Genomic DNA, 24,127 nt, shown 5'->3' on the forward strand with positions numbered 1-24,127 from the left:
ACCTGCTACCGAGTCCTCCATGTATGCAATTATCTCATTATATCATGTCTAACTTGTTTTACTACATTGTTAGCAAACTTATACTCACGCTACTTGAAACACATAATTAACGATAAATTTCCATGTATTGCCCAAGTGTATTAGCAACATATTCATGCTTCAACATAAACGAATTATTCTACACAAATTAATCACCACACAAGCGAAAACTTTCAACTATTAAGCATTGCATATACCCATTACTATTTCGACAATTCTCATACTAATTTGACAATTCCTTAACTATCACTATTATGGTTACTGTAAGATGTATTAACCCGTATAAAATCACCATTACTAACCGCCTGAAGCAAACATAGACATTACCACATTCCATATCACAGCACACACTTCTACACTTTTCACACACTTCTATCGTATAAAACTTTCCACGTTCCTTATTATCATCACATACACACACCAATTCTTTCAAGTTTTCACCACACACAATGCTAACGCAACTATGATGCCTACCTTAACTTCAACAAAACTCAACCATTAGCACTACTAGTTTAACCATCCTACACATTGAACACATATTTGCCGACTCCACATTCCCATACCCAGTGACTGGCTTAAGCACAATGGGGCCAAGATTTTGAAAAGAGGGCGCCTACTCACCCAAAATCTAGCATCAGCTGGGGCTCCCATTACACATACAGCAGATTCATTTTATTAGACTCATTACGTTTATTAGGTTCATTTGTTACAGGGTCCAAAATCGTCGCTCTGATACCACTTTGTGACACCCCCATATACCAAGGAGCCTTACTAAGACCTTCCCTAGCATATAAGGACATCACCATCTCGGTTGCCCGAGGAAAGTAATCATCAAAGGTCAATAAAAGAACGTCAAATTGTTTTACAAGCGTTACAACCAAACTGTTAAAAGAAAGATACAACTCATCACTATATCCTACTTCCTGTCATAACTCGTGAGGACTCATCCCAGCCCGGACTCTAGCAATCATCCAAGACAACACCTGCTAAGACTGACTGCTCACCATAAGGGATCACGGCAGACACAACAAAACAAACTAGACAAACCACACAAGATCAGTAGCCGAGATAAGACACGGCAAACATAACCAACTATAACAACCACAACCAAGCACGCCCACGGTCACAACCACTCTAATCAATCTCCGTCGCCGACTGTCCACTGGACCAGCCTGCCAGTGGGGGACCGCAGCCGTTCCCACCTAAGCCCCGCTCATCATATCGAGCGATAACCCCATCCCATTAATGTGCACATCCCCTCCCGTGGCGGGTTCCACGGAGGGCGAAACTAGGGCGTGAAGCCACTCCCGCAAGTGACTCCACTCAGCCGAGGACGCAAATCAAGAACCAGAGACAATCAATCACAGACAGCTGCAAAACAACAACAACCTACAGCCTATATACACCAATCGATTACCGCATATACTCTACCACACACACTCACAACAACAACAACACCACAAACACGACACAACAACCGACACACTAGACCAACCACAGAAACTGAGTAGGCGAACCTACCTTTAAGCGACTGCAACGGTTCCATGTCCACACACGCAAGACCCAGGAATCAAGCAACACCTATACACATAATACAATCATCTATCAGTACCATTCTAACCCTAACTGAAAACACAAAGACATGGATGATGATGACGATATACCTACATGAGGAAATCTGGCAAATGACTGCTACCCGACTGAAGCTATGCACTCCTATGGTACAAGGACCTTCAAAGGCTCATATGGAAGGTATTTGGTGAAGGGAAGAGGAAGGGACGATATCTAGGTTTAGAAGAAAGAGGCGGAAATGATATGCGATTTTAGGAAAACACGATTATAAACCCTCGCTGAAAAGACGTTACTCGATCGAGTAACTAACATACTCAATCGAGTGGCCCCTACTCGATCGAGTATCCAAGCTACTCGATCGAGTAGCCTCTACTCTATCGAGTACCACCCACAACTCAAGACACAAGATAACTTTGGCACGTATTCCTAAGGACTATTACTGCTCCCAAGGTCAGTCAATGCTGGTCAACGGGTTCCTAAAAGGGCGGGTATTACAATAAAAATTATTGTTAGCTCTACAATAAGAAAAAAAGTAAATTAATTTGATCAAAAAGGAAAATCTATCACAAGTGTCCAACTATATCACATTTGCCTTGGATGTAGCGAATATAAATAAAGTTTTAGACTCAAACTGAATTTTAAATCGTGCCAATTATGGGTGTTATATATGGGTAAAATATATCAGAATTATTTGAGAAAGTTATAGAATAGACGACTATATGACATTTAAATGGAACGAAACTAATAGGCATATTTATAATAGTTAGGTCTCAACCAAAACCTTAAGGTGATGGTTGAGGCCCAACTATTATAAATATTCCTATTATTAGGAATATTTATAATAATTGGGCCTCAACCATCACCTTAAGGTTTTGGTTGAGATGGTTCATCTATCAGAAACAATTTTAAGATCTCTCAAAGTTGAAGTGGTTATGGTTTTGAAATTTTTTACTTGTGACAAGTAGGGGCATGTAATTTTTCTATTAAATACGGGTATGAGAAGGCCTGACATTCATCATGTCTTATCCCCCATTTGACATCCTTACTTTTAGGCGTCACTTTTGTTTTCATTATACGAGATTTGGTCAGGTATTTTAGTTGGTGTAGACTTTGGGAGTAAGATTCATTATCTTTTAGAAATTTCACACTAAATGTATTTCATCCTCTTTGCAATGATCTTCCGTATTGCTTCTACACAATTGTTAATGCGGAAGTTTGATCATGATTTTCGACATATTAATGGTCAAAATTATATAAGTTTGACCTCTAAGAAGCAAGGTGAAAGAGTTTAAGAAGGGGAGAGAGAGAGTATACATCATGAATTTTTTTAATATAACTCATAATAGTATGCTCAACCAAGTGTGGTATAACAGGACCTGTCTTATTATCAACCGCCCTCGAAAATTCATAGTGGAAGGGAAGATACTTACGGGTTCCAAAGTCGGCTAAAACTCCTGAACCCGAGGATAGTAATGACTTCCTCAGATACAAAGATTCTTTTCGTTCTTAAGGACAGACAATATACGTAGAGGCCTTGCTACGTAGACGTGACAAACAGAGCAGGTCGTGTCGAGTTCAGGTGTCACGTTTAAACAGGTCACGAACTCTTCAACCCAAACCCGGCCCAATTAAATCTCGTGTCTTGTTCGTGTCGATCCAGTTACATTAATAGGTCATCAAATCTCAAACCTCAACCCTAACCCGTTAATTTCGTGTCGTGTTTTCGTGTCATGTCATATTTGGAAAGTGTAAGTATATTTATGTGAGTATCAAGAAAATTTGTGATTAATTTAGTAAATAGGTTATTCGTGTCGGTTTCGTGTGTAGAGTGCCCAACCCAAACCTAGCCCAATTAAATCTCGTGTCGTGTTCTTGTCGATCCACTTACATAAATGGGTCGTTAAATGTCAACCCAAACTCGTTAATTTCGTATCGAATTCCTGCCGTGTTTTCGTGTCGTGTCATTGTTCGCCCGCTCTAATACTGCACCATAACAATAAACTAGAGTTAGGGACAATCACTAAATCATGTTGAAATTTACCTACCGAAACTAATTTTTATTAATGGTCAGCTTTACGTAGTTTCAAGAACAACGTCATTCGAGAGATTAAGGTTCTACATCGATGATAGAGACCAAATGTGTCAAGGCCACAAGAAGGACATTGTTCGCAAAGAAGTTTTCATAATTTACCAAATTAAGATGTCGTATTATATATTGCATGGAGTTTTTAAGGATAAGTAGTCAAAGACTATTTCGGTAAAAAAATAGATGGTGCTAAGACAATAAGAACGGTAACTCTATAATCCAATTATATCTCTGAATGTTAGTATACAACTGATACCAAATGTCACAACGCTTTCGTTGTTTTTTTGTAATAAGAACTGGTGATTAATCTATCCTCATCTAAATTCACCACCGAAATTTTGTTTGCTTCATTTTTAGAAAAAAATGACTTTTTGTTAAATTTAATAGTTTTCTATTAGCAGACCATGGTAACGTAAAATAACGTTTTCAGCTGTGCCATAAAATATACTCCCTTTGTCCGGTCATTTGTTATCCTTTGGTTTTGGCACAAAGACCAAGGAAATAGGAGGGGGCAATTACTAAATGACAAGTGGAATAAATTGAGTGTGAATCATCAAATTACTCATCAAATTCATTCTTAAAATAGAAAGGACAACAAATGACTCAGACACTTCAAAATGAAAAAGGACAACAAATGACCGGGACAGAGAGAGTATACTACTAACTGACATTATTAAACTAAATTGGTAACCCAACTATTATAAAAAATGACATAAACTACTAACTGATGTTGTCACATATAATACTACTAGGTGCCCGTGCATTCTATGTAATAGAATAAGAAATATTGCGTGATGTCTATAAGGAGCAAATATTCTTAATTGTAAATAGTCAAGGTAAAATTATGTTATAAGAGATCTAAAATTTTCTCTCAACGCACTAAATATATATAATTATGATACCTGCTGTTTTTTGTAACATCATTCAGTTTTACGTAGTTGTAAAATAATTTGCAAAACTGATAAAGATATGTCTCCGTTACTAAGGGTTCATATTGGTGAACTCCACCATGTTTATAGAGAAAGCGTTTTGTATCTAATTAAAAACCGGTTGTGCTTGTAACACTGAAAAAGCTAGCGACATACTATAACTATGTCACTTGATGTTTGGCAAAAGTTTTATACTAAAAGTACTAATAATTCATCGGTAATCATCTATACCAATCACGATTTTTTTCCATCGATTATAACATAGTAGAACTTTTTTATCAACTTAAGAATATATTTTTACAGATAATCTTAATGGAAGCCCCGTGCATCACACGGGCTTTCCAACTAGTCTTTATAATAAAAGTCAAAATTTTTAAATTAAAACTCGAAAACTTTATCTTAATGCTCAAAAACTAAAATTGGTTGTCTAAACCAAGAATTTGCGAATGAGGAAAGTAAAGGAAAGAGTACGGAAGTGTGTTAAAAGTTCCAATCTAGAGCTGACTCTTAATCACGATCGACCATCTTCCCTCCTAATTTCCCTCCGAATCCAAAAATGGCAAGACAAATAGCAGCAAAACCCTAGAAAATTGAACACAAACTCAGTCAATTAGATCACAAAATCAGCTTATCAAGATCAGGTATTTCATCGATCTCTATTCTGTAACAAGTTCAATTGCAAAACGTCTCTAAATTCCTACTGTTTTATATGCAATTTCAGTTACACCTCTATGCATCTCCCCTAATTCAGTTGCCCTTTAATTGAATTGAATGGAGCAGCTCATCAATTTCATTATTCGACCTCCCAGGTATCATGCCATCTTCAATTTTTCATTCAAATTACTTTTTTATGCGTCAGAAGATTTCCTTTTTATTCATTTTCGCTGTTGTAGGACTCTAGTTTTCAACTTTAGATTGACTTGCTTAAAGTATGAATTGTCTTTATGCTAATTCCGTTGCACGATTGACAATACGGCAAAATTAAGGTAGAAACAAGCAAACCAGCCATGGATTTGGAGTAGTTATCCAAGAATGACACATATGATAGAGAGGTAATCTGATGGGGATACGTGGTTAAAACATACTCCCTCCGTTCCGGTCAATTGTTATCCTTTGGTTTTGGCACAAAGTCCAAGGAAAGTAGAGGGGACCAATTACTAAATGACAAGTGGAACCGATTGACATGATCAAATTGCTCATTAAGTTCATTCTTAAAATAGAAAGGACAACAATTGACTGAGACACCCAAAATGGAATAGGACAACAAATGACCGGGACAGAGGGAGTATATAATATTAACTTAAATGGTACACTAGTTCATAGTGCAGTGACAGCCAATAGACGGGATGGGTGATTGGGGTCAGGGTGTAGACCTTTTCAGATGAGGTTACAAAGACATGGTTACTTTGACATGAAAGCATCAGGGGCAGTTTGGTTAAGAAGAAGTGAAGGAATGGAATGTTGAAAAAGGTTTAAGAATCCCATCTATTACCTTTTTTGTGAAGGCGGAGGAGACAATAACTAGAAACACCTTAAATGGTATTTGATTTACTCAGAGATGAAAATTCAAACGCCTGAAATATTCACGCCTCCGATCTTTCCACACGTTTAAAACCGTCGTCCACATCCTGATTGTTCAGCTGTCACTACTACTGCTACTACCAATGTCACTTGCATCTTCTTACCATTACATCCTTTGTTTGATCAACAAATTGGGATAGGGCAATGGAGGGAGAGGAGGTGGACAAGTTTCTTTCATTGGTTAACAAAATTGGGTTGGAGGAAAATGAAGGGATTTATTTTCTCTCGTAAAAGCCAAGTTAAAATCCTTCTGACATAATACAGATTTTGAAGGAAATGACATTGATCCGTTCTCCCTCCTATCCCCTCCTTCATATTATTTTATCCAAAACAAAGGGTAAAATTCTAACCATGGTATTAAAATACTTCAATTAGCAGATAAAGCTGCAACCACGGTGTAAAATGCTACCGTTATGTTATGTAACACACGTTATGTAATGATTCCCTATTCCAGGCTGTAGTAACGTTATTTCTCGTCATATCCCACCTGAGGAAATAAAGCAAATTTTTGCCCGTATGAAACGATATTTGAAAATATTGCTGTTACTTAGCTGTACCACGACTTAATTTTTATAAACCGCTGCTCTTTTGGAAGAGCATGGGGAAATATAAGTATTTGCACTTTTTGGATGTATTTGTGAAAAAAGAAGTCATAAGAGAGAAGACAATATTTGAGTAGGGAAAATCAATTAAATTGGAGATCTTAAGGCAAAGTGAAGATTAAACGCATCTAGTAAACGGTTTTGCAATTACAGCTCCATTAGACGTGACCAGTTATACGCCCGCACCATCTTTTTTCTGATAACTACCACATAGCTGCAACAGTCCACAGATTTAGGCTTTGCTGAAGAGTAAAGACTTACTCGATCTAAGGATATTGAAATAGCCTAATTTTTTGAGAACTCTTTACTGCACCTCTATAAGTCTATATGAATGCATGAACATGACTTGATTAAAGATTTATCTTTTGCATGACCTGCAGAGCAGAATATAGCCCAGAACATGACCTTTTGGATCAAGAATTCTTGTTAAAAGGAAAATGGTACCAAAGGAAGGACATCGAGGTAACCTATTAGTTTCAATAAGTTAGTCATTTTATTCTTTGAAAACTGTAAACTTTGTAGGATATGAATTACTGGTAGATGCTTGTTTAAGTCTAGTTCACTGTTAATTAGCGAAATTGTGGGAGCTCTGTTATTTGTCTACATTTCGTAATTTGTGATTTTGGTTAAAATTAGAACTGTAAAAATCCTAAACAGCTTACTTTTTTTCAAATTACTTCCATTGCTAATGGAGAAGGCAGAATTCCCAGTACATTTCTCACACGAGAAACTAAATTGTTTTAGGGGTAGCATGTTTTTTCAGATTCATTACTGAGGTAGTATTGTAGTACGTTGTTAATCCTGCATTTGGCGCTTTGCTGCTATCAATGAATTCAAAGAACTTCGTTTATCTATCACCTTGTAATACTCGCATATATATTAATTGCACTGCTTCTAGGAGCCAGTGCTTTTAAAACTCTGGCCGTGTTTCTTTGGTAATTGCTGTTTGAGTTCCTTTTAAAAAATTCTTGTTTAAGGTCAAGATGTCTTACCACCAAAGTCGAGTTCATTTGATTTTCAGGGACGTTGATCATTATTTTTTCTATGTCCTGTTTTCTTCCCTTTTAAACAGTGTCTTTGCTTTATACCTCAATGTTCACTGCACATGTTTAGTAATGGCTGCTTTTTAAATTTCGAGCCAGGCTAAAGTAGTGTTTATCCACCTTGCAGATTAAGAATAGCCGAGGGGATGTCCTACAATGTAGTCACTATATAACTCTTGTGAATCCTGATGGGAAGGCCTTACCTTGTGTAATATACTGCCACGGTAACAGGTTAGTTAACATTTGTTTTATGCCAAGCAAGTATTCTCTGACAGTGATCTGATTCTTTTGTCGAAGTAACTGATTGGCAGGAAGTTTCAATGCATATCATTAAACTTTTAGTTTTTTTTTTTTTTTTTCATTAGTTGGAAATTCTATGTAGTGTGATTTTTTTTGTGGACAGACTTAAATGGACTTCTTGTGGAGATGTGCTTTTGTTTGTATTCTTGTCCAGTCATTGTTACTCAATTTATTATCTGGCAACGTCACTGAAAAAATGGACTTACTTTGCTTATTCATATATTACTCTAGGCGAAGGTTTGGAATGGTAGATGTGTTTTCTTTATCGTATATTCAATATTTATGGGTAAACTATCAAGAGCCAAGTATTTTGGTGTGCCTGTCGCGCATTTACATCGATCATATATCATGTGTTGTCACAACTATGAATTTGGAGCTCATTTGATTTTCATTGCTCTCTTTCCTACGTTTTGATTCTTTCTGCCCCAGATTATTGATGGGCTCTACTCATGCTATAAGAGCCTGGGTAGAGTAGAAGCAGGGGGGAGACGTTGCGCAATGCCCTTCTTTTCTTAAATTCATTCCTGAAGCAAAAAACATTAGAACACAAGTCGTTCTATAGTAATTTTTCAAGTATATGACATCCGAAAAGGTAGCCCAATTAGAATGTTACTTGGATTGAGAATGTGAAAGGGCTGAACGTATTTCCATCTACTGAGAAACTTGTAGGTTTTGTGAGAATGGTAAAAATATCGTTATCATTAGACTCAAGTTAATCTCATGAACTTAGTGCAGATCTCAAAGTTTTCATGGGTAATCTTTTATAACAACAATGTCATCCCATTGTCTAAGGGCTTTCACATATGGTGAGTTAGGGGGTGTCAAATATACGCCTGCTTACACTATATTATTTAGAGAGGCTAATGTTGGATGGCGGCATATGAAATCTTGTATAGCGAACAAATATGTTGTGGAAGTCCCATCACTTAATTTTTGGATCAGTTTGTTATGTTAAGATTGTAATCTTGTATGTATTTAGCAAAGCTACTTGTTCCGCCTGCCATCCAATTTCTCCGTGTAATCTTATGTGTATATGCCTTTTTTTTTTTTTTTTTTTTTTGCGTCAGTATGTGCCTTTTTTTTTGCGTCAGTATATGCCTTTTGTGGTGAGGCTGTGTGTCTTCATCTTCCAATACCTTGTGGCTTTGTAGAATACAAATGCAACTTCTTATATTCGTCTAAGTTGCATTTTTTATTTATTGAGTAATCAACTTTGCTAGCAACCTGCTCATGTCAATTGGTATGCCAGTGGATGTAGGGCAGATGCTAGTGAAGCTGCAATTATATTGCTGCCGTTGAATATATCAGTTTTTACCTTGGATTTTTCGGGTTCTGGACTCTCTGGAGGAGAGCATGTTACTCTAGGGTGGAATGAGGTGAGTTATGCATGCTTCATGGGATTACTTATTTATTTCTACAATAAATAGAAGTTTCTGACCTTTAATTTATACACCATCGTGGTTAGTTCGTCTACAACATCTGTAAACCTTGATTCAATCATGATTTCTTGGCTGTTTCATTCCTGCACTTTTTAACCAATCAACTCTCTCCTTCCTAGCAATTTTTTCCGTTTTTATGTGCGCGCTTGTGTGAGTCGGTATGCGCACACACCATTGTCATTGTAGGTTGGAGTGATATATCTTCCTTTAATTTTCGCAGAAGGATGATCTGAAGGCGGTTGTGGAGTATCTGAGATCAGATGGGAATATATCTACGATTGGCCTGTGGGGCCGTTCTATGGGTGCAGTTACCAGGTTTCTTTTGCTTCTCATATAGTTCCTTTTGGTATTTTATTCACTAATTCTTGGCGGTGTTGGGAAGCTTGTGCTGGTTTGCCGTGATCTTCTTTTCTAGTCAAAATACTTCACTATTTTTTTTATTTTTCATTTTTTCTCTTTTAAATATGTCTATTATCTGTCGCTCTTGTAGCTTAATGTATGGAGCTGAGGATCCATCGATTGCTGGTATGGTGCTCGACAGTCCCTTCTCGGACTTGGTTGATTTGATGATGGAGCTTGTTGATACCTATAAAGTCCGAATTCCCAAGTTTACAGTAAGTAACATCTCATCGTCCTGCTATAAGAGGTCACTACTTATTGAACAAATATCTATTTGCCAAAATTAAAGTGTCTAAGCTCATCTCATATAGTGACTATTAAATACAAAAAGATCTTTGAATGGCTTTATTATATGTATATGCTAGAGCAAATCTATACCTATAGTATTTCAGATATCTGTAAAGCCCAAATTCGTAAGTTTATGGTAAGTCTGTGTTACCCCGACACGTCACATCTCCGGCGTATTCCGTATCGACACGATACGATACGAGATACGACACGGGATACGTGTCCGACACGCGGGAATCAGACACGACTCGGGTATGGCAAAAATGAATGAAAAAACTTACCTTTGTTGCGCGTGTGAAGCACTTTAAGTAATAAGATCTTGACCTTCACCCAGATTTGGTTACATCGGTGGATGTCATCAGTGCTAGGAGAAGGAGAAGACCTCGTGAAGAGGAGATACTGTAGGAGGGAGAAAAGAAAAGAAGGAAGAGAGAGAGTATAAAGTACAGAGTGAGCATTGCGGCTAGTGGGTAACAATTAGGGTTTTATTTTTAGAAAAAGAGCTGTGTGTGTGAGAAGTTGGTGACAGCTCTAAAGTGAACATTAATTATTGTAAGTAATATTTTAACACTTATTTTCTCACTATTTGATATTGTCTTGTAGTATAGCCGTGTCACTTAGTAAAAAACAGAAAATATACCAAAGTAGTAAATTTTTTAGTTATTTCTCAATTTATAAAATTATATATATAATAAGACGTGTCGTATCCGTGTCTATAAAATAGTCAAAATACTTCTTTGACCGTATCAATCAAATTTCAAAATCACGTATCCGATACTCCGATCATAGAGGTAAGTAAGTGCTTATAGTCCTAGCTAGTAGAAGTCACCTCTTCATTAGTATTGAAAAAAAAGACTTCTATTTACCAATATCTTTGAGGTCTTTCGTATGTTTATATGCAAGAGTTCATCTCTACTTATGTTTACTGTTTCGTTTTTATTACCTTTTTTGGGTATTTTGAACCTTGTAATCTTGTTTTATACTTGAGCCATAAATATCTCTCTTGTCGAATGCTTTGTTTGTCTACTTTTAATTATGAGTTTTGATGGTCTTAAGAGTTTTGATAGTAATGAGATGGTAAGAACTAACATTATACTCTATTGTAGATCAAATTTGCCATTCAATACATGAGAAGAGCAATCTTGAAGAAGGCAAAATTTGACATAATGGACCTGAACACCATCAAGGTTATATGTGCTTCCCTTTCATTTCTGAATTGTATGCTAGTGGACTTTGCAGTGGTTGAACGTTATGGACCAATTGTTTATCAAGTCATGTTTATGTGTGTATTTTTTGACTCCCTGCTAAAGTTACATGCCTCTTGTCAGTGTCTTATATCTCGGAACTGTTTCAAAATTAAATTGATTTTGGACTTACTGCATCTAAAAATTAATTAAAAATTATCATGGAAGAAGGTGGTTCAGAATTTAGATCATTTGTATCTACAAATTTCCAGTGGAGCCATAGAATCATTCTTATTTGGTTTTGATTCATGATGAAATAAAGTTAATTGAGTCGTTACCGTCTTTGTGTTGTTAGCGTAGGGTAAGGTTTTTACATCGGATCCTCTTACCCACAATTTGCTGAAGCCGTTGAGGCATTGGGGTTTGTTGTTATTTGTTTTAATAATCTGGATGCATGCTTGTGGCTTAGTGACGCCATTTCTTTTAAGGCCTAATTTCAGTTCCTGTATATTACTTCCCATCTAGCAGTAATTTGTACTTTTTCGCTCTTTTAAGTGGTAGTATTATATGCCTTGTGATAGAAATGTACAAATTTTCGTTTCTGATGCCCGCTTGTTGCAAAATATGTTGTCATTTGTTCTTAATTTTCTTGTTCATAATTTTTTGACGATTTTCTATAATTGCTTCTTCTCATCTTTTCATGAGTGCAGGTGGCAAAGTATAGTTTCGTACCTGTATTATTTGGCCATGCGATTGATGATGATTTTATACAGCCTCACCATTCTGAACGTATAATTGATGTGTACATGGTGAGTCCTCAGTCGTCTTTGTTATCCCTCCATCCTCCCTTTCTCGAGATACCCTAATATGCATTGTTTACTAATTTGAATGCATCATAAGTTGTAAGGTTTAATTCTATTTAATTGTCTTAGTACGTGCTTTAATAGTCTAATTATTAGCTTAAATTCTTGAGCATTGGTTGACTGAGCTGGAAACTTCATGTATACATAGTGTGGTTCAGTACAAGTTTGAAAATCCAAACTTCATTCACTTGTAATACACAGCATTTGCTTTTGGACCAAAGTTTTTACAGATAGAAAATATTGGAGAAAAGAACAGGGTCAGCACTCATATTGGAGTGTTATTGTGGGTCATTCTTATCACTGTGCATATGGAGTGAATCAATTTGAATTTTCAAAAAAGGACAAGTTTCACTTGCCCATAGAGGTGCAAGGATATCGGAAGTTTGGAACAATGTTGTGTTTGGTAGTCTAAGTGAACGTGAAGTCCTATCAAGAGGTTTCATCCAATTAAGTTCAGATCTCAGTTGTCTCACAATATGTGCTGACAATACCTTGCAAATGAGTCAACCAGGTCGGGTGAGGGTAGGTCAGTTCGGGTGGGTTATTTTCGGGTTTGCAGAATTCGGGTTCGGGTTATTTTTAGGTATGTTATTATCAAGCAATTTAAGGATAATGGACTGTGCAACAATAAACATTCAGGTCGGGTCTTATTGATCGGGTCAATTTGGGTTACGAGTCAATCTCAGGTTCTCAGTTTGGGTGTCAGGTCAGGTTATTCGGATCGGGTCATTCGGACGGTCAATTTTGCCAGCTCTGGTGCTGACTACTACTGTGACCTATTTATTGCCATCTTTGCTTTGTGCTAAAAATGGTCTTTGAATGTCACTCTTATATTCTTAAATGATGATGACTTACAGGGAGACAAAAATATTATCAAATTTGAGGGCGACCATAACTCTCCAAGGACACAATTCTACTTTGATTCCATAAGCATTTTTTTCAACAATGTTTTGCAACCCCCACAGGACGAAGCTCCTGTAAGCTTATATGACCCAGTGCAGGAGTACATTGACAAGGTAGACAACAGTTTTGTATTTATTAATCTATGGTATGACGACAAGCAAATAAATTTCTTTTTACTGCATCTTTAGGCCACTTGGAATGCATTGCATGGACTAGGTTATACGGGAAGGAAATCTTCAGGTGCATTTAAAGGCGTGATTTTGTATTTTCTTCCTTGCATGTGTTTGAATGCTAATCTTCTGATCCACATATTTATCGCTTATGTTTTCTACAGTTCCTACCGCAAGTGGCTCTGGGGATGCTATAGAGCAACTTCGTTCCAAACGGCCTATGAGCCGTATGGAGGTGAGTGACGATTGACACTTGACAGGCCTTGCGTATAGATTCTAATAGTAGCTGAAGGAAACATCTGCGCTAATTGAATTAGTCATAGGCTTTCATGTTCTCATGTAGAGTGGAAAATATGTGTTATGATACGAAACACAGCTGAATTTTAACATACTTTTTTTATGCGGTAAATGTATGTTATGTTGAATTGTTGATGTATGGCTCGATTATCAACTTATCAGGTTCCAGCTACTGTCACCGAGGGAGATGAACTACTCGAAGAAAAGGTATATGGTTTCTGACTTTTAAGGGATATATAATTGTAGTTACTGCCTCCATTTCAGTTACTAAGCCCAATTGTTCAAAATCCTCCTCACAAAAAAGGCACAAGGAGGCAGATGTGGCTTATTGACTGAAATAGTGGGAGTAATTTTTTCTCACAACTTCACCGATCTAAGTCTGTTAATAAATAATATTTGGTGGGGTCAACTGGAAATCTGAGGCTCTGTGTGAAACGGCACATTTGGAGGGAGGGAGGGATGAGAGTAATATGAAAGGAAGAGATGCATAATAGATTATGAAAGGTAGCTTACTCGCTCAATAAAATATAGGCTAACTCTGCCCTATTTTTCTTTTCCTTCCCTTCAGTCACTTTATTTCTTGCGTCACCACCAGTTGTTCCCGCAAAGATTCTCACATCAACGGTCCTCGTAAACATTGTTATCTTATTGCAAAACTCTGGTTTTGTTCAAATCTGAAATGGTCATTTCTCATTTGTAATGCATTATGTTATTGAAATTTTGGAATCTAATTGCATTAAGGTAACACAATGATCTGCCACAGGCCAAGGTTGAGGCTGTCAGAAATGAATCTCCTTCATCAAGTTCCAGAATGATTAACTTTGAGCTGGCCAACGGTCAGCCCTATGGTCCTCATGTTCCTATATCCATTGATGATAATCACTACATCGAATATCTTCTTGACTCATCAACTGACTTTCCTCGTGATTTTGAGGACGAAGAAAGGGTGCGTCAACTACTTGTTAATGTTTATGTGCACATGCTCTTTTTTGTCAGTCTTGTAGGAGACGGTCTCTCATGCACCAACCCAAATCATATTATATTCCTTATTTAAAACATATGGTTGATCAGTTGGTGTAACATGTAAGACCTCTCGTGCAAGCTAAACATATTTGTGACGTTATTTCCCGTCGAGAAAAAAAAAATCCTGTCTGATTTCACTTGTTTGTTAATGATCTTATCTGTATCTGCAGATGGTCATGGAAGCCATAATGGAGTCCTTAAAGGACATGCAATTGCCTCAACCGCCAGAAGAGTCACCATCTCATGCTGACGCGAACACTCCCGATCATAGCCAACATAATCATAAACCTGATATTTTTGCTGATGAAAATAGGTGTGAATCATCAAAGACCGATTCAACTTCCCGCTTAGCCACAAGTGCTAATGATGTTGAATCTCCGACCTTCACCCCCAATGCCAATGGCTCTTCTTCTGAATCTCCTTATGGCAGAATATCTTCACAAGAATCATGCAGTGAAAACGATTCTGCTGATGATAAACATGTTAGGGCTGTCAAGTCGTCGGGTCTAGACCCGGGTGACGGTACAAAAGCTACATTGACCGTCGTGAAAAACTCTACAGGCAATATTATGGATGGCTTTTTTCGTCGTCGAGATTGGAATATCTTTAAAAGCACAAAATAGACACGCTAACTTCGATGCTGACTATATTCTTTACTGTTTGTTGAAAAGAAATGAAGGCCTCCTTCAAAAGGAGTATGGGACAATTCACGAGCTGGCTGTTTTTCTTTTTTTCTTTTTTTTTGTTGTAATTTTTTTGTTGAAGAATTGGTAATGTACTGTAAATTTCTACCCAAGAGTCGAATAGAAAAAGGTAAATGTGTAGGGAGTGTGTATTTGCCTCTAGAAACTGGAAAAACCAGCGATTCTTTGATGTCCACAAGGAAATTTCCACGTTACTGTAAATCCATTTTCAACTGTTTTACAATCCATTTTTCCTTGACGGTATAATTTGCTTGATAATTTATCCTGTGAACGGCATCCCACGATGCACATTTTCACGCGTCCTATTTTATCAGCACAAAAATTTAAGGATTAAACAAAGATTGTGAAAAATATATCTTAAGGAGTTATGGTTGTGAAAATCTTTAACACGTTTTCCTTCAAGAATTCTACATTTACTAAGCATAAAATTCAACAATGTTACCTCAATCACATAATTGTGAAGTGCTTAAGAGATTGTGCTTTAACCCTTTATAAAACAACACTTTGTCGATACATAATGACTTTGACTTGCCAACTTTTCCGATACCAACAATTTCACCTCGTTTGTTGTCGCCAAACTGATAGGATGTCGCAACCTAATCAAAGATAAAATACCCTAAAAACAAATGCATGTAGTAATAGGGGTCAAATACAAGGAGATGAGAGTTGCTAAACAAGTTGTTATGGGGTGAGTTCTATCAATGTCGGTTATCGGTTGATTATTTGATTGAGTTTGTAAAACAATGATAAAGAAGGAGTCTAGGGAGGTCGGGTTACACATGCAAATTATGTAAATGCTCAAGTCAAACATAGGAGTTGATAATATCATTAATTGTTTAGGCTTTAAAGACAACCCACCTCTCGGCCTTATTGTCAACCATAGAACGGGTCCTAACGAGCTCTCGCTATGGCTAAGTCGTCTACTAAAACATGCTTAGTCTAATTCAATTTCGTGTCTCTCGACTTATAAAAGTGAATTAACAAATTTAATCTAAGATAGTAGCCAATAATCAACGACTAACAAAACAATGCAAACATGTGATAGAAACTTTTAATCGATATAATATCCCAATTCAACAATTGCTAAAACTATTTATGCATGGTTTCCCTTAATCCCTAGACTAGTGAACTATTCTTGCATAATGATAACTAATTTAATGACAAATAATAAAGTGAACATGATAATTAGTAAATGAAAATGACAAAGGAATAACAAAATAATACTAGAAATGAGATTACCTTTATAATGGAAATAGAACTTGAATATAGAAGAGCAAATACTTGAAATGAAAATTGTAAATGAACTTGAAATGCTTAAAGGAAATTGTTTATAGCATAAAGGAAATGCTTAAGGGAAATCTAATCTAAATTAAACTAAGAACTGAAATCAGAGTATGAAAGTGATGTAGGAGGTGTGTAAGAGGTGTGTCGATCAACATCCTTTATATAGGAATAAGGAAGTAACGTAAACGGGCTAGAAGGTGGTAACCCCGTTCGGGGACACCACACCCCGATCGGGGTCGTGGGGTTTTAGGCTTTTTCTCTTAATTCAGTCATTAATTGTATGAGGAATCCAATGCTGCGTGTTAATGCTTCATAATTTCTCCGGTTGAATGCTTCAAATGGAATCTAAAATGGCATCCTAAGCTCCTTGCTCTCAACTTATTTATGGGCTTCATTTTATTTATCTTTGTCCATCAACCCATTTGGATATCTTCATGCTCGGGTTTCCAATTTCTTCCCAAAACGCCTCTATGCTTCCCGAAACACCTTTGCATGGTCAAGACTTGCTCTTATTAGCCTCGTGAACTTGGGTGAATGCTAATTTGACGGGAAAAAGCTACCGACTGCTATATTTTCTACAAATGTAATGAATACGAGCTAAAACACCTAGAACACGGATTTAGCTCACAAATACACTAATAGAAGTGCGATAATCAAATAAACCGAGCTAAAATAGAGAGTTAAAAGTATATATAAAATGGACTTATCACAAACGTCATGGTGCCACCACTGTAGGCTTCTAGTAAGAGGAATTGGCTTTTATTTCACGTCATGTGCTGAGAACATCCACTGTCTAAGTACCAATTGATGCTGTCCCTCACTAATGCCCTGGAACATCATTATTGAGACGAGTATAAAGGCGTAATTTGGCGTATAATTCTTACTCAAGGAAAGTCACTTTATTCTTATATTCTTTCTTGGAAAAGTCTCGTTTTTCCATATATTTGATGTCATTCAACTTTGGGCATTCTTTGATTTGGTGACCTTGTGTAGATACCCGTATCCGTCGATATTGGAATTTATAAAGAACCCGACAAACACCCGATGATGATAGGACACATGTATTCATTAGTTGTCATTGTCACTATTTGGAGTTCGTTTTACGATGTAGAATGGGCGTCGTCGATGAAATATTTTATTAATTTAAATGATATTTAAATTAAATGTTTTTTTTTAAAGTGAATTCATTTTATTGTTTTAATTTGAATTTATTTTCTTAAATTTATTTTATTGAAATAAAATATATTTTTGATTTGAAAAATCATTCTTTAGTTATTTGATTTGAAAAATCAATTTATATCGTTTATAAACCGTATTTGAAGAACTCGATTTTTTACGATGGTTTTATACGCGATTTTGAGCTCGTTTTCAACTTGATTTGGGCACGATTTTTGAAGCAAACTCGAACCAAATCCTGACCCATAACCCAACCCATTACTCATCCTCATAACCAGGCCCTAACCCCATGCAAACCCACGTCCAAACCCCCTCCAATCCAGCTAATAACCCGTCCCAAACAGCCCGCACAACCAACCCTTTCCCTTACCCGTGTTCAGCTTCGCCAAGCCCCAAACCCGCTCCAAACACCACTTAAACCCGTGAACATTAACCCTAAACCATACCCTAGTATCCTACCAATATTACCTTAGCTTAACCACCAAGCAAAGCCCTCATACAAACCCTAAAAACCCCACGAAATAGCTGATGGACAGCAGCTATGCAAACCGAGTACAAGGTCTCTTAACCCTATCAAACCCTACTTTAACTCCTTATAAATACCTCCCCTCCACCACACTTTCATTCCTGGAAGTTCTCCATACATACTACCGTCACTAACCAACACTAATCTCCACAAACAAACCCTAATTGCCTCTCAAAACTCTCGAAAAAACCGAGACATCTAAACTGAGAAACAGTTTGTGTCTCTCTCGAAATACCATTCGTTTCCCCTTCAAATCTCCATTAAAATTCGAATTTCTTGTTCCTAATTAACCATATAACATCCATCTACATCTTAGACAAAGATTCACGAGCCAAATTGACCTTGAGAGTACACGAATCCCCTCGAAAAACAGAGTGTCATACACTCTATTTTCGCGGCTTTTCCTGTCTGTCCAGTTCTGTTTGTGCTCGTTTTTCGTGCCTAATAACTCAGAACGAGCGTGGTTTGTTTTAAGATATTTGTTTTCCTCTCTTTCTAGTTTTCAAAACATCTTTTAAATCTAATTTTCACCAAGAAACGAGTGAGAATTTGCAGTTTGAAAGTTGCTGTCCAGATTTACAAAAAACGTGTTGTTGCTTTGTTCCTTCGTCGACGACGGCCTCTCGAGATAAAATCTACGATCGATTACGACCCAAGACGGTGTCAACGATACATGTAGGTTGAGGGTGCATCAAATCCTCCTCTTCTCCCTTCTATTTCGTTCTTTTTATGTTTGTTTTTTATTGTTCGTTTTTACATTGTTTATCGTTTTGCATCGTTTGATATCGTTAACTATGAAACTATTTTAGTCTGAGTATGAGTTAAAATACCACCATGAACACCCGCGTTGACTTGAGTTGGGAAATAAATACACCAGATCGGTCGGTCGTATCCCCTTCTCATTTACATATCCTCGTGTTCAAGGTAGGGCATTAATAAAACGAATTCTAACTTTGTTCCTCGCTTTTGACCCCTCGCTCGTCTCGCTCAATTCGGCCTACCCTAGGACCCGTTGCATGTTAGTTCAACCTCTGATTGTTAACATATGACTCATTTAGACGATATTAGATCGATTTAATAACCTAATTAGACATGTTAGGGTTTTAAAACGATGTTTGCATATCGTATATCGTAGTAGCTATAACCTTGTTTGAAATCCAATACTTGACTTAGTAGAGGCCGTTATTGACGGGCGGGGTTAGGTGTCCTTATGGGCTTCCTAACACGTACCCTCACCCCTTACTCAAGATCTATGGTTTGTGGATCCGTCTAAATACCATTGGATTACGAGAGTCTTTCAAATCGAGTGATATAGGGTACAAGTCTTTATCTTTAATCACTCGTAGTCGATTGACTTTATGCTTTTCGATGAAAGGTGTAAAGTTGACTTGAACGGTTCCAAGTTCCCATAAAACTTGGTGGCGACTCTAATTTGTCTTAATTCGATTCGAAGGAACCTCGAGTCGATAATGCCTCCTGTGGATCCCGCGGACGCAGATCCCGCGGGCGTTGTCCACAGTTTTGCAACTCCGCTGGGGATTAGAGGACTAGTTACACTTTGTTTTTAGGGTCTTTTCCTCCGAGGTGAAACTTGAAAAGAAAGTATTGGAAAGTAAAACATTGCTCGTAGTGATACGATTCATGCATAAACCCTTAAGGACTTTCCCGGGCCGTCCCAGCGCTTCTTTGTGACGCGTGGGGGGCGACGTCCCACTATACCAGGTGCTTGCACACTGCTTGCTTCCGCTCCGCCTCGTCGTGGTTCTTGAGGGTGAGGATGCTCTTCTAGGTACTCTACCTAAAGGCCTTTGTTCTATTAGACCCAAAAGGATGGAGGGTATAGACCTTCTTATAGAAGACTTGCCGAGACTTAGAAATGTCTAGGAGCATACATCCTTATAACATGAGAATGACAATGTGCAAGATGAATTTCCCGAGTCTTTTTTTTCGAATTTTCCATGTCAATTTCAAAACCGAACTTCTGAATAACTTACTTTCAAAATAGCATGGTTTTAAAAAACGCGGAATGCTGCCCAAGTAGGATTAGATTTTTTCGGCCCAAAATGAGCTTTTATAGCCGGCATGCTGCCCATTTTAAATCTCATTTTCAAATCGATTTTTCGTTTTTTCAAATTCAATCCAAAATGCCTCTCGAACCTTAACCAAGCATGAAATGCGTCGAGTCGTGTCCGAGTCCTGGCCGTGTTGGGCTAGGCGTGTTTTGCCCCAGGTGTCTAGAACACGACCTTGTTGGGTCGCCCAAGCTCACCTCTTGGGCTTCGAGTCATGTTGGTCTACCTTTTGGTCTAGGACAGTCCACAGAAACGTCCAAGCTAAGCCATTGTGGACATTTCATATGAACCTAAGGACTATGTTGGTCCAATCACGGGTTTGGTCACACCGAGTCCAGTTTAGAATCGAGTTATGATGGTTTGAGTCATGCCGTTTTGTCGAGTCTAAAATGAATCGATCTCTAAATCCAACTGTGAGTCGAACCGTTCGGTTAGCTCAGTCTTAAGTCGAGTCTTTGTTTGAGTCAAGTTGGTGTCGTGTCCTTAAGTGTGAAGGGGCTCTTACATTTGAATATTGACTCAGTTCGGGGTTTTCTTGTAGAAAGGCCGCCAAAAACCCGACTTCAAGCAATGGAAGATGCTGTTAACAAACTCACTGAGGCCGTGAACCTCATGATGACCAGAATGGATGTGATCGAATCCAAGCTGGGTGAAGATTCCTCTTCATCTACCCCACCTCTGACTGATCTGGACTGTCTGAAACTCTCCCAGGGGAAGAACATCCATTACGAAAATGCTAGGGCCTATGCCCCAGTTCAGGATAAGTTGCCCACGAACATGGTACTCACTGATATCCCAAAGTTTAAGGGCACAGAAGGTCCAGTCCACCATGTTAAGGCCTATAAGGGGTACTTAGCACTGAAGGGAGTGCCTGCTGACATGCTCTCACGAAATTTTCGCTCAATCTACGGATGAACACCCGAAGGCGTGGTTCTACAATCTGGACCTTAATAACTTCCCTACTTTCGAAGATATCACGGTGGAGTTTTGTAAGCACTATGCTGACAATGTCGAGATACGAACCAATATAAGAACGCTAGAGGTTATGACACAGAAAGAAAAAGAAGGCTTTACTGAATTCCTTGCAAGATGGCGCGCTGAAAGCGTGAAATTAGCCAAGAAGCCTGATGAAGTTGAAATGGTAGATAAGTTCGTGAAGAATCTACGACCTGTCTACCGCAATGCTCTGAAATACCAGAATTTCGGTTCTTTCAAAGAATTGATAAGAATCGGGATAAAGGTAGAAGATGACGTCCGAATGGCAGAAGCTGAGAAGCCAAAAGGATACCAAGGGGCCTAGTCATCTAAAGCAAAAACACCGGCAACGTCCCACTTTGTCGAAACTGTCAATATCTTAGATGGACAGTCATAAAGGCCTCCGCGCCAAGCTCCGAGGGCATTCACCGATATCGGGTGCACTTACGCATATGCTCTCCAAAGGCTCATGGCCCAGGGAAAGCTAAAACCTATCGGTCCAACTCCGGATCCACCTGCTGAACAACAAGGCAAATGGTACAAACCAAATGCCTACTGTGCCTTCCATCAAGGGAAGGGACCCGATACTGAAAGGTGCTTTAGACTAAAGCACGAAATTCAAGACATGATTGAGAACGGAACGCTCCCAATCCCAGCCATAAAACCCAATAACGCCACCAATCCCTTTGGGGACCACACTAACTTTGTCTCTACCGAAGATAGTGTTGATTTTACTCTCATTTGATTCGCCTGTGTCATCTAAAAGGGGTCTTCATTGGAAGAATATTCGTGGATTGCTCCAAGTTCTTACCAAGCTCGAAAAATGAAATTACGTTTGGGGATTTTGTTGTCGATTGTACTCCTTACATACTCCGAAGCGGCAATGAAGTTAATGGCGTTTGGGCTGATGACGAAAATGATGTTTACCTCATCAAAGGTGCGACAATTCCTCACACCCAAGAAGAAATCTTAAAGGTGAGGCAAGATGCCCTAGAGTCAAACCATCTGACTAGATCAGGGCGCCTGTATCGTGTGGGGAAAGCTAAGGATATCCTGAACAAGACGCCTCTCAAAGAGCCGGCAGTGGTCGAAGTTCTTGGTGAAGGGTCGACCTCCGAGGCTTCTCTCATCAAACAACTCCAAAAGACTAAGGCCGACGTGTCTATCTGGCAACTTATCTTGAGCTCTTTCGAAGATCGCCAAGCTTTGTTGCAAGCTTTGATGAACATGACCGTGTCGTCAAGTACTACTCCTGCTGACATGGTCACTCACATCGCCCAGAATCGGCCACAGATTACCAATGCCGTGACGTTTTCCGACGAAGATCTACCACCGTTCGGGCCCCGACATAATCTGGCCCTCTATGTTGCTACCGTGTGTGTCAACAAGCATATCCCTATGACCTTGGTTGACGACGGATCGGCTGTCAATGTACTCCCTTTGAAAACAGCGCATATTCTGGGCCTGGAGAAGAATGACTTCATTCCCACTACCCAGACAGTTCGGGCATTCGATGGCACTGTGCGTCGAGTAAGCGGACTCGTCGATCTAGTAGTACAGACTGGGCAAGTGGAAAAGAAAATAAGTTGCCAGGTAATGGACATTTGCTCATCCTTCAACTTGTTGTTGGGAAGGCCTTGGATTCATGCTACAAGGGCCGTAACATTGACGCTGCATCGAAAAATCAAGGTCCCACTCAATGGCAAAACCGTCACCATTGATGCCACGCCAATTATGGTAGCAGGAGAGGACGTTACTTCTGAAGTAAGGGTCGAAGTTGCTAACGACTCGTGTGGTTTCGAGATTGTCAACATGATCGAGCTAAACCCTGAAGCTGAGAATATGGATCTGTACACGGGAAGTCACGCCTGCGAAGTGATTCTCAAGACTGGGAAGTGCTTCGGTTTCTCTTTATATCCTAGAAAGGAGGGTACATTCAATTTGAAGCCACCAATAGCCAAGGGAGTAACTTTCGGGCTTGGATATGAGCCCACTGGGAAAGATCTGCTGGAAAAAAGAGGAAGATCGATCGAAGATCAAGATGTTAAAATGGAACCATATCACCTAACCTTAAACGGCCACTTCGTGAGAGCTGGGGAAGAACTTCCCTGCATGGACTTCCCCGAACCTATCTTTGACTCAAAGAAAAACCTTATGGTCCCAGGAATCAAAGTATTCCAAGATTACTACTACATCCCTGAAGACATTCTAACTGTGATGCCAGTAGGGACTAAACCAGCTCCAATAAGCGACGAGAAAGCCATGGGTCTTCTTTTCGGTGAAGAGAAGAAATCACTGATACCAAACGAAGATTTGGTAAGTATGATCCTGAGAAGCGAACGGTTCGACCCATCTACCCTCATCACCGATGTAGATCCTCTTAGGACTGGCGCGGGATGGCGGAAAATGATCAAGTGGACTGATAACAAGGGACTCCTTTTCAAGTTGACAACGGGAGAAGGAGAGATGTTCAAGCCAGATGATGCTTCCAATACTGAGTCTGAGTCTGAGTCTGAGATAGGTCCTAAGATTGAGTCTAAGGAGTCAGGTGTTGAAAATACCCCTCCCCTAGCTTTCCCTTCCTACGCACCCTTTCCTAGTAGCGGTATTCCGGGGCCTGTCCCGAATACCCCTATCTCGCCACTGAGCTCTGACCAGTTGGCTCAAATGTT

At 38.7% G+C, this 24,127-nt stretch overlaps 1 protein-coding gene across 2 annotated transcripts; it reads left to right on the forward strand.

Moving 5' to 3' along the window:
* Positions 1-5,083: 5,083 nt before the first annotated feature.
* LOC141634395 (uncharacterized) lies at positions 5,084-15,645 on the forward strand. Of its 2 annotated transcripts, none has more exons than XM_074446584.1 (15): positions 5,084-5,267; positions 5,348-5,435; positions 7,190-7,271; positions 7,980-8,083; positions 9,402-9,528; positions 9,812-9,906; positions 10,082-10,205; positions 11,385-11,465; positions 12,173-12,271; positions 13,183-13,341; positions 13,417-13,468; positions 13,563-13,633; positions 13,858-13,902; positions 14,459-14,641; positions 14,889-15,645. In XM_074446584.1, the coding sequence occupies exons 2-15, from the start codon at positions 5,398-5,400 to the stop codon at positions 15,339-15,341; spliced, it is 1,713 nt and encodes a 570-aa protein (XP_074302685.1). In that variant the 5' UTR covers positions 5,084-5,267; positions 5,348-5,397; the 3' UTR covers positions 15,342-15,645. The 2 variants fall into 2 exon arrangements, with proteins under 2 accessions (XP_074302685.1, XP_074302686.1); XM_074446585.1 differs by having other exon boundaries at positions 5,190-5,267; positions 5,378-5,435.
* Positions 15,646-24,127: the final 8,482 nt, after the last annotated feature.

Source organism: Silene latifolia, chromosome Y, assembly GCF_048544455.1.
Source record: "Silene latifolia isolate original U9 population chromosome Y, ASM4854445v1, whole genome shotgun sequence".
Classification (NCBI taxonomy): Eukaryota; Viridiplantae; Streptophyta; class Magnoliopsida; order Caryophyllales; family Caryophyllaceae; genus Silene; species Silene latifolia.

Bases quoted from the DNA above. Each gene is read 5' to 3' on its own strand.
- LOC141634395 (XM_074446584.1), top strand. From the start codon at position 5,398: ATGGAGCAGCTCATCAATTTCATTATTCGACCTCCCAG. The intron at 5,436-7,189 runs GTATCATGCCAT...CATGACCTGCAG, and splicing joins TTCATTATTCGACCTCCCAG to AGCAGAATATAGCCCAGAAC. The intron at 13,469-13,562 runs GTGCATTTAAAG...TGTTTTCTACAG, and splicing joins TACGGGAAGGAAATCTTCAG to TTCCTACCGCAAGTGGCTCT.